Below are 12,111 nucleotides of genomic sequence, written 5' to 3'. Positions count from 1 at the left end.
CATGGGATATCTACTTATGCTATCGTTTCTCTATGATAATATAATCTTCTCTCCAAAAGTTCCAACATCTATTCACTTGAATACTATCTATATTTTACCCTCGGACTCCAAACAAAATCCAGGGATCCCATAAATAAGTATATGCCTCAAAATACTCATATTCCTCACTTCCCAAATGTATTTACTTGAATACATACTATATAGTACATCAACCACAAATAATAATATTCTACCCATTCAAATCTGTCACATTTCTCTCGTAAAATAAATCATAGTCACTCTTGTAAACGTTTAAAAGACGTAGAAGTTTGTGGCTCATCTATCTCAGTCAGAGTGTTCTCAGGTGATGTAATCTCTTCTTCTTCTTCTTCTTCTTCTTCTTCTTCTTCTTCTTCTTCATCATCATCTTCTTGTTCTTCTTCTTCTTCTTCTTCTTCTTCTTCATCATCATCTTCTTGTTCTTCTTGTTCTTCTTGTTGTTCTTCTTCTTCTTGTTCTTCTTCTTCTTCTTCTTCTTCTTCTTCTTCTTCTTCTTCTTCTTCTTCTTCTTCATCTTCTTCTTCTTCCCATCCTCTTCGTCGTATTCTTCTTCTCCTACCTTTCCGTTTTGATTTCTTGATACAGTATACAGCTTCCTCTTTCAACTTTATCTGTTGATGAGAAAACTTGACATTTTGTTGGCAGTTTTTTTGTTTTTGATTTTGGTTTTTAGGAAGGGTGGGGTTGTATGCATCAGTTTTTGTGCGAGCAGAAAATTTGTGTTTGTCAAAAGTTGACAAATTTTGAACTTTCTTTGCGAGCTTAAGTCATGGAAGAGATGATACATCTTGAAAGTTGTGATTAGCTCTACTGCTGGAGAGTTTTGGGTTTAGTACTTGGAAATTTTGAAATATCACAAAGCAACTTTGATAGGAACGCTTGTAGGTAAATCCTTGCTATAACTTTCATGTGTACGAGGTTACAGTATGACCTTTGCTAGTTTCAAAAATGATATTTTCTTCAAATAATTCATCTATTAAATCTTCTTTGAGAGAAAACAATTTCATTGTTCTGAGTTTATCAGAGATTGACAATGGTGTAATAACCGAAACCGGTCTTTCTAATTATCAATAAATCAGTGGTTTTTTGACAATTTCTTAGTCTTTTTCATTCAATATGAATAATTACCACAATATCAACTTCTCAACTACACAAAAAGGAAAACAATTTCCTTTTATTTATGACGTGATGGAGGATCATGTTATCTTTAAATTTTTATCGTATCGTGGTTTGATATTTGGATTGTTTGAGTATTGTTCTTTTAATCATTCTGTTTTGTTGTTGAAGTTCTAGAAATTTGCTCAAAATGCTGATGATATTCTCAGTAAGCTTGCTCAATTAGGATTGTTTCAAATATTTGCCAATCAAATAGGTCACAATGAGTCTTGTAGCAAGTTCTGTCAACGATGTACGATCTATAATATCACATAATATGACTGATGACTAATCAGTCGAAATATAAATCTCGATATATCAAGAATCATTTGGACTATTTGGATGTTACCTAAATTTGGGAGAGAAATAGTACAAGGTATTCTTAGTTTTTCTCTCCCAATCTGTGCTTCATTGTAAACAAAGAATAAATAAAATAAAGAATAAATAATCAATTTAATTGACCGAGTGAAGAGAGGTCTAAGATTCAAGTCGACGGATTGGCATTTCTCTTAATGTTTAAATGTTTATATGTTGCGCATTTACGCGAAACTTATCCATTGAATTGTCTATCAAACTAACCATTGGATTTTCCATCATTTCACTCATAATGGTGCCAATTTAAACGAAATCTCAATTTAAACTGAATCAGATCCATATCAAGTCTCGTTTGTTTATAATATGAATCACTAGCCGTCAGGCTCGCTTCGCTCGCCATATCCGTCTAGCCAGGGAGCTCCGCCCCCTGGAACCCCAACTGGATCATCCAAGAATGAGATCAGCAGGCTCGCTTCGCTCGCCTGCATTTTTCATTTGGGATTTTTTATCATATGTTAGGACGATCCAGTCGGGGGTCCAGACTAAACGTCTGGCTAAACGGATATGGCAAGCGAAGCGAGCCTGACGGCTAGTAATATCCCAGGAATAGCTCTGATTGAAGTAGCAGTGCCCAATAAATTTTTCCGCGATAAATGCATTTCAATCTTCAACTTGTTGCCAACCTAACAAAGTCAACTCAACTTAATGCCAACCCTTAAAATTATTAATTTAGTTACCAGTTAACAACTGTTTCGAAGATGTACTCTCTCTAGATTATAGTTCTATATTATCATATGGTATGGACATTTCAATTTATTATAATTAAGAGCTTTATTATAATTACGAACTTTAAGACCTTAAAAACCACCCTTAGAGTTAAAATTTTTCCAAATCCGTTCTTAGTGCGCCTCTAAAGGGCCAACTAAGTCAGCTGACAAGTGATTACACAGATGTGTGGAGAAGCCAGTCTATTGCTGTATTTCCATATAAGGTCTATAGTTTCAATCAGGTACTTGTGGATGAGAATATAGCGTTAGGTCTACTGTTCACAGAACTACTAGTTTAATCCTGATAATTCATCTATTGAATCTTATTTGAGAGAAAATAATATCTTTTTATTTAAGACGTAATGGATGATCATGTTATCTTCATATTTTTATCGTATCTTGGTTCGATATTTGGATTGTTTGAGTATTGTTCCTAGATTGTCAAAACAGCAGGAATGAAAAAAATAGTAAAATATGAGGGGTGATGAGAGGGCTAGGACAAGGAAGAATAAAGATAGAGAAATAGAAGAAGGGAAGAATAGAAAATAGTGGAGTGAACAAGAAATCAGGGGTGATGCAAGGTTGCATTTAGGAGATGGAGGAAGCTGATAGATTACATTTAAGGGTTGGGGAACGTTATGTAACATATGAACGGGTTTGGATTATGAAATACATAGTTGATCAAGGGGTGTTTGGAGGGAGATACTATACTTTTTGTGTAGTTGAGAAGTTGATATTATTGTGGTAATTATTCATATTGAATGAAAAAGACTAAGAAATTGTCAAAAACCACAGATTCGTAGAATTGATGGTGATGTTGTGAAATCTCTCCATAATAAGAAAACAAAGATATTGTCAAATTTCACTAAACATTTTTTAGTGAAATTTGACAATATCTTTGTTTTCTTATTAACCACAGATTCATTGATATTTAGAAAGACCGGTTTCGGTTATTACACCATTGTCAATCTCTGATAAACTCCAATCTCTGAGTTTATCAGAGATTGACAATGGTGTAATAACCGAAACCGGTCTTTCTAAGTATCAATAAATCTGTGGTTTTTGACAATTTCTTAGTCTTTTTCATTCAAGGAGATACTATACTGTACGTTGTTAAATTAATTGAGGACTGAAAATTTTATGAAGTGAACAACTACAAGACTTGAGCTATTTCGGACTATGTGTAACCTTTTATAAATTTGGGAGAGGAATGGCACAAGGTTACCTCATTTTTCCCCTCCTCTTGATCATGTACTTATCAATGGAGAAAAAAGAATACTAAGATTCAAATTTTATTTAAAGTCACAGCAAAAGCGAACAATACAAATTAAGCAATCCAATTGAAGTCACATTTAAGTGACAGAATGTTTTAGTGACATTTAAGTGACAAGTTTGTTAGAATTGTCACAGCATTGATGCTATGTATGAGTATTGCTGACATTTTAGGGTTAGATTTAAGGTTAAGGAAACACAGGTTGTTGAGAAACACCATAGATGATAATGGGATATTTGGAGAAAGGAATTATACAGTGAGGTCCACGTTATAATGGCATTGGGAAAGATAGGAGGACAGCGTTGTCGATTTTCTTTTTTGCCACTGATTTCTATAGAGGATAGGTGATACTGGTATATCTGATGTTATATTTACTGTCCATATATGTTATATTCACTGTATATATCTCAGTATAGTATATATCTCACTGGATATTGGGAAATGGTCTAGTCTGGTATTGGACTAGATAGTCTAGTCAAGATTAGATAAGAGGTAGGTGGGGTGTACGAGGATATATTATGTGTTGTTCAGTTGCAGTGGTAAGGGGTGATGTATCACATTTTGCAATTTGGGTGGTGAGAGAGGATTTAGAAGGAATATTGGAGAGATGAAGAGGGAGAGAGAGAGAGAGAGAGAGAGGGAGAGTGAGTGAGAGAGAGGAAACCAGGGTGATGAGGGAGGAAAAAAGAGAGAGAGAGAGTGATTGTGTGTGTGAGTGTTGGAGAGATGGCGAGAGAGAAAGAGAGAGTGAGAGAGAGAAAGTGAGTATGTGAGTGAATGCTTGTGTAAGACGAGGCGATGGGGTTGCATTTCGAGTAGATATTGAAGAGAGGAGGGTGACGAGGAGACATTGAATTGAATTGTATGGAATAATATTCTTGAGAGAGAGAAAAGAGAGTGAGACCGAGAGAGAAAGAAAGATAAAGTGAGGGAGCGTGTAAGAGAGAGTGATTGAGTGTGTGTTTGAGATGAGTTGATAGGATTATTTTTTCGAGTAGATATTGAAGAGAGAGAAAGAGAGAGTGACTAAGAGAAAGTGATAAAATTATTGGTGAAAGAGAGAGAATGAGACCGGGAGAGTGTGAGAGAGACATGGATAGATAGATAGGGGTGGGAGAGAGAGAGAGAATGATAGAGGAAAGAGAGAGAGAGAGAAAGTGAGAGAGTGGATGTGTGTGGAATTAATTGATAGGGTTGGATTCCGAATTGATATTGAAGAGGGAGAGAGAGAGAGAGAGAGAGAGAGAGAGAGAGAGAGAGAGAGAGAGAGAGAGAGAGAGAGTATGACAACGAGAGAGTGACATATTAGTGTGAGAAAGAGAGAGAGAGAGTATGACAAAGTGAGAGTGACATATTGGCGTGAGAAAGAGAGAGAGAGAGATTGATTGATTGATTGATTGAGTACTTTATTTATGTAGATTACAATATATACTGGCTTATACACTTATATACAATAGCTTACAATACAGCAAAATTATTGATGAATTTACATAATATAGACTAAGAAAATAATTATTGAACTGTATATGATATGAAAAAGTAATTTGTAATATAATAACTATAGATAATAATCATATTGTTATGTATCTACATAAATTGGCGGAGCTTTGGACATATCAATGTCCATTCTTTGGAAAGAATATCAAAAATATCCTCCCCACTAACTCTCTACCAAACAGAGAGAGAGAGAGAGAGAGAGAGAGAGAGAGAGAGAGAGAAAGAGTAAGTGAGTGTGTGTGAGAGGAGTTGATAGGGTTGGATTTTAAGAACGTATTGAATAGAGAGAGACAAAGAGAGTTAGAGACATATTGGTTAGAGAGAGTGAGAGAGAGAAAAGAGAGACACCGAGAGAGAGAGAGAGAGAGAGAGAGAAAGAGAGAGATATAACGAGAGAGAGAAAGACAAGAAAAGAGAGTTAGATGGAGAGAGAATAACACCAAGACAGAGGGAGAGAGATTATGAGTGAGAGAAGAGTTGATATGGTTGGTCACGTCCATTAAACAACAGAACTGCTGAACTGTTAACTTAGTTGCTTAGTTCTCCACTGGGAATCACGTCAATCTGTCAGCATCTATTTAATGTGAAGCATCGATGATATCCATAAGGAGTAGTGACAGTTTGAGGTATCACGTTCACATGGATATAGGATCTGATCTCTATTGAAAATCAGAACTAAACTGATGACGTTGAGACTCCGTTTTCAGAAGCCAGGATAATATCATGTGAACGTTGTTTATGGGCTGATATTGGTAGATATTGGACCATAGAATAAAGTTGAGCATTTGCTTATACTTTTAAAATATAGAGCATTTGCTTCATTTTCTATGAATAAACGTAAGCAAAACCTTTTGCTCATGCTCATCAAAATAGTTATTTGTGCAACTAGTGCGCAAAGTGACAGTTTGCTGCACCGAAAGAAACGTTTACGCCCGAGCCGTAGGCGAGGGCGGAATGGTTTCTTGAGTGCAGCAAACGAACTTTGCGCACGTATTTCACATTAAATTTTTCCTACAGTTACCATTGAATATGAAAAGTGGGTAATTATGGGTAAAATTCCCTGAAATCCATCAAATGTTTTTCTGTGTAATTTTATTATTAATAAAAACCTTAATTTATTTAAAATTGAATAATAATAATTGAATTATAATGATTAGTAATTCAATTAAAAAATTTTTGTGACTGCTTGAAGGGGGTTTATGTTATGTAAGCATTGAAATGACTATAATCAAAGCAAGGCAACGCTGTTCTCCACTGTCATTCATTATAACGTGGGCCTCACTATGAGTATTACCAACTTAATTTTGATTTTGCTGCACTGGTGCTCCATATAACCTACTAACTATTTTGCGTTGTCATGCTGCAAATCTGGAGTATGCAAAGTACTCACTTTGCGCACTAGTGCGGAAAAGTGATTCTTTGCGGCCTGCAATCAGTGCACAAATGGTCACTTTTCAAGGTACCTGTAGGAAAAAATATTTTGAGCATTTGCTCAAAATTGTATGAATAAACTGGAGCATTTGTTCAACTTTCGAAGCAAATGCTTCAAGAAAGGTGAGTCTAGTCTAGAGCAGCTATCACCTTTTGCTCATAGTAAAATGGCTCAACTAATTTGTATGAGGAAGAGGAAACTATACTAGATACGATCACAATCAATAGTTGAGAACTATAAAACTCTTTTAAGATTCAACAATGATATATATCACCATTATTCCTACAAAAGAATAAATTTAAAAGATACCTGTTATAAAGATACCCATCACAAAATAGGAAATAGGCATTTAAGAAGATGAGAGTGTAGACGATTATAAGAAGGCTATTGATATTATAAGAATATGCTGAAGATTATTATAGAGATGACATTTTTCACGCTATTATTTCAAAATTCTAAACTCAACTAACCTAAAACTCTATTCATAAAAATAGAAAAAAGAGCAGACGACGCAAACACAAGCGGTGCACCCTACTTGCATATTTAGCGCTTCCGTGAGCTATAAAAACAAAGTAAGGCTACAAAAGCGAATCAGCTGATGAAAAATCTTCAAAAATACGTGAGCATTTGCTCCAGAGTTCAGGAGCTTAAGGTAAGAGTATAAGGTAAAGCTTATTCATATAAAAATGAGCAAATGCTTTTGCTTCTACCTTTTGCTGATGAGCAAAACCTTATGCTCCATGCTCTTGCTCATGAGCATTTGCTCTGGTTTTATTCATATGGGCCTTTGTATTGTTCATAGAAATCTTAATGAAAAGCTTGAAGAAAATGGAAAATGGACAGATCTCACTTTAGAGATTATTCAATTTATCAATCAATCAAATTCACTGTTCCAATGCACAGAATTCATTGTATTGATGATAATTGATGTTGATTATAATCGATGCCATTTATTTGAAGTTTATTGTGATAATATTGATGTTGATTGTTGGGTTTTAAATCAATTAGTACCCGCATTGCATGCTTCAATGCCAAACCCTCATATTTGTTCTAATGCAATATTGAGTGTTGCCAAAAGATGAAGCGACTTTCAGAAATCGGAATTCAATTACATTTGGCTGCCAGAGTTCATTTCCTTGTAATAATGTGGGAGGATATTGGAAAATGAGGAAGAGAGAGAGTGAGATAGAGATAGAGAGATAGAGTGAGAGAGTGAGAGAGAGAGTGTGAGAGAGAGAGTGAGAGAGAGAGAGGAAGAGAGAGAGAGAGAGAGAGAGAGAGAGAGAAATGAAAAGGAAAGTGAAGAGAGAGGAGAAAAAGAAGATAACGATGTAGTAGAAGTGGGACGAAGAAAAGGAGGAAGAAGAAGAATACGACAGATGATGAATTTGAGGAAGCAGATAGATTAGATTAGATTTCTTTATTTATTTGTTACTATATTTACTGGCTTTTATACACTAATTCACGGCAATGCCAATTATTCAACGAATTTTACAAAGTATAAACAATTAATCAATGAGAATTGAATGCAATTAGAATAACGATAATATAATAATGTGATGTCACTTCATAAATCGGCGGTGATTCAACAAATAATTGTCGATTCTCTAAGAAGGATATAAAATATCCTCCCCATTAACACACGACCGGGTTGTGATTGATTAGAGCTGTTGGGAATTATAACTCGAAGTAATGTTCAAATAAGAAACTCTACTTAGTAAGCTGAAAACTAATTGATTTGAATCTTAGAATTATGGGATGAATGAATGAATGAAATTGGAATGAGTAATAGATTGATTGATTGATTGATTGAGTACTTTATTTATGTAGATTACAATATGTACTGTCTTATACACTTATATACAATAGCTTACAATACAGCAAAATTATAGATGAATTTACATAATATTGACTAAGAAAATAATTATTGAAAGTATATGATATGAAAAAGTGATTTGTAATATAATAACAATGGATAATTATATTGTTATGCATCTACATAAATTGGCGGAGCTTTGGACATATCAATGTCCATTCATCGGAAAGAATATTAAAAATATCCTCCCCACTAACTCTCTACCAAAAGGAGAGAGAGAAGAGAAGAAGAGATTTGTGGAGAAGAGGGAAGAAGAACGAGAAGTAGAAGAAGATCAATGGAAGGAGAAGGAGAAGACAGAGAACAAGGATAAAAATAAGTAGGTGGTGTAGGGAAATTCAGAGTTGAGGGAGGTGGAGAGAGAGAGAAGAATAAGAAGTGGGAGAGAAAGCAAAGAAAGGATAGACTGAGAAAAAGAAGTAGAGAATAGCAGTTGAGAGAGAGATACGTTGAAGGGGCAGGAGGAGAAGAAGAATAAGGTGGAGGCAGGAAAAAAGTAAAAAATAAAGAAGATCAGAAAAAAGGAGAAATTGATAAAGGGAGAATAATAATAAGTACCCATGTAAATTTTCTTAAATAATGTGGTAGGATACTTGGAAAGGACTGAGAGAGAACGCTGGAAAAGATCAGGTAAAGGAAGAAGGAGAATAATTATAACAACAATAATAATAATAATAATAATAAAAAGAAGAAGAAGAAGAATGAAAAGAAGATGGAGGAGGAGGAGAAGAGGAAAAAGAAGCAATAGAAGACAATGAAGGAGGCGGAGAAGAAGGAGAAGAAGAAAAAGAAGAGAAGAAGAATGAAAAGAAGATGGAGGAGGAGGAGAAGAGGAAAAAGAAGCAATAGAAGACAATGAAGGAGGCGGAGAAGAAGGAGAAGAAGAAAAAGAAGAAGAAGAAGAAGAAGAAGAGGAAGAAGGAGAAGGAGGAAGGAAACGTCTGATAGGATATTGAGAAAGAGCTCAAGATAGAACGGCGAAGAAGGGTTGAAAAAAGAGCAAAGAATAAGGAGAAGATGAGAAGGAAGAAAACTGGTGATAAGAGACAGAAGAAGATGCGACATACGGGAATTTGCAGACTTTGTAACAGTGTGATGCATTTTGCCGTTGCAAACCGAACTGCACTTTGATACAGAAGTGATCCAAATTTGATACAGAACTCCGAATTCAGATCATAGCGACAAAATAATAATAGAGATTTTCAACCAGAGATTTCCAATTGAGTTTCCCTATACTTCAATTGGGCTCCAAAGACCTCACTATATGTGAATATTTCCTATTTTAGTTATAATAATTTGAAATATTTCTTCTATGTTTGGTTTTGAAGCATCTAAATTTGAAAATCTACTTTGTGAAAATACTTGAGAACTGAAAATTTTGTGAATTGATGAACTACAAGACTTAGGCTCAACTCACACTTACGCGACTCAGTTCGAGAAGTGACTCAACCCTAGTCGAGAGCATGTGTTTCCAAATGGTGACAGTCGCAGAGACTAGAATCGACTGGTCTGAGTGTCACCATTTGGAAACACATGCTCTCGACTAGGGTTGAGTCACTTCTCGAACTGAGTCGCGTAAGTGTGGGTTGAGTCTTAACCTATTTCGGACTATTTGTCTATCTAAATTTGGGAGAGGAATAGCACAAGGTTACCTTATTTTTCCTCTCCCTATCATTTTGATAATGTACTCTGAGAAACATAAACATAAATGGATGAAAGAGTAAATAGCATAGTTCAGAAACATAAATGGATAAAAGAGTAAATAGCATTTTACGTCACAAGGCCGGTAAGTATGAGTTTACCCTCATGACAGAAACTTAAATACAACAATAAAATCGTATAACTGGGCTTACAATCTTTAGAAAAAGCCAGGTTGCACAAAAGCCTGTCAAATTTCAATCATGATTAAATACAAGAACCAATCAGAGAAGCCTTCTTTTAGGAAATGTCTTCTCCACTTAGTCTTGTCCACTCCACTAAAATGTCAAGAAAATGTCAAGACAAAATGTCTTCTCCACACTAATACCATTCTCATGGTCTTAGAATTAGAATTCAATGGGGCTTCTCGTTGAAAATTCAACAAGCTTTTTTTTTGAAAATGCAACTGGGTACAAAAGACCACAATTTTGGTGTAAGACATTCACAAAATTTCCAAAAAATCACAGATTACTCACCTGAACAGAGGAGACCGCTGCTCGCTATTGGTGGAGCTTGTAAATCGACTGATCCCCGGTAGATGGCGCAGTGATCCCAGCAGGCCGCCATTTTGTGTCTTGTGTTGGTGATCAGCTGGTCCCGTAACGTCATTCTCGTCCTGGTCTGGGGTCACGGCCAACTTCACTGCAACAGCTGTTGTTGGCGTCAAGGTCGAACTGATCAGCTGTTCCCATCTGGTGGCCGCTTCCATAACTAACAGCACCACTGACTAGACACAGGACACTACACTTGTGACTAAACACAGGACTGATCACTTTTGACTAGATTCCAGAATATTGATGTTTGCGGGACTGTGGAGATTGTTTTCAAAATTGTAACATGATTTTCTTCTCATGAGGGAGTAGATTAAGGATCATTGGTGGCTTTCATGATTAATTTAGAGTGGATGATTGATAACTTTTGACTAGACAACAGGATCACTATTTCTGGGGGACTTTAAAAACTGTTTTCAAATTAAATCTTGACTCTCTGCTCATAAGGAAGTAGATCAAGGTACATTATTGAATCTTCCATGATTCATTTACAGAGTAAATGATCGATCAATGAATTCAACCTTGAGTGACCTTGAGAGATGAACTCAAGGAATTATACTTGACGAAGCTCTAACATTCATCATTGAATAAATGCCAGCTAAAGACGGGAGATAAATACTTGAAAGGGTAAAGACCACATGTTAGTCTACTTCTAAGTTAAAATAAATTCCAGCTGGAGACAGGAAATAAATACTAGAAAGGGTGAAGACCAGGTCTTACTTCAAGTTAAAATCCAAACAGGTTGAAAATTGTTAGAAACATTCATAATGATTAATCACTTTTGACTAGGCTCAGGAATTTTTTCAATGTGTGATGATACATTAATTTACATCATTTTTCTCCTTATTATCTTCTTCTTCCTCTTTTTCGTCCAGATCCTCCGACTTCTCACTTCCAATTCAATAATGAGAAATTAATTTGTATGTGACTGAAATTCAACCTCCTATATTATGCCTCTATTTTGATGCCTCAATTTTTTCAAAGTTAAATATTTACATATTCTTCACAAACCATTCAATCTTATATTTTTCAATCTTAATGCACCAATTTATCAATCTTTTCCACAGTGTAATTTGTAATCTTCACATATTCTCTACAAAAGAAGAGCTTGACTAACTTCAATGAAAATAACTTGAAATCAACCCTTCATGAGTTCTATAGAGTGAGGAACAAATAATAATATAGAGAACACTTTTTGAAGAATTTCCAATCAGGTATCTTATATCATTATCACATTTATACTGATTTCACATATTCCTTCGAACAGCTTTGGCCAGAGGAAGAACACTCCCGAGAGCTTTTAAAGCTCAAAAACACATTGTAACTGGATTCTGACACTTCTCACTGATGGTAATCCACGTCATCTGTAACAAAAGGAAACAAGAATTGAATTTATAGAATGAATTTTAAGAAGAATTAAATTATAAGAGAGGTGGAGATGATATGATCCAAGGTTCATCAAAGTTGATCATAATATTCTAATAATGTAGAAATGTAGTATGTAGAAT

The 12,111-nt window shown here is 35.2% G+C and overlaps 1 protein-coding gene across 1 annotated transcript in view; it reads right to left on the bottom strand.

Annotated features, from left to right (window-relative positions):
• LOC111043500 (G protein-activated inward rectifier potassium channel 3) overlaps positions 1 to 11,714 on the bottom strand; it is a 127,262-nt gene extending 115,548 nt beyond the window's left edge. The window contains exon 1 of the mRNA XM_039435050.1: positions 10,529 to 11,714. Within this exon, the coding sequence (XP_039290984.1) occupies positions 10,529 to 10,761 (233 nt within the window). The 5' untranslated portion in view covers positions 10,762 to 11,714. The remainder of the gene's footprint in view (positions 1 to 10,528) is intronic.
• Between the last annotated feature and the right edge of the window lie 397 nt (positions 11,715 to 12,111).

Source organism: Nilaparvata lugens, chromosome 8 (assembly GCF_014356525.2).
Source record: "Nilaparvata lugens isolate BPH chromosome 8, ASM1435652v1, whole genome shotgun sequence".
Classification (NCBI taxonomy): Eukaryota; Metazoa; Arthropoda; class Insecta; order Hemiptera; family Delphacidae; genus Nilaparvata; species Nilaparvata lugens.
The sequence above is the reverse complement of the archived record's forward strand: the minus strand, read 5'-3'. Positions and strand labels throughout refer to the sequence as shown.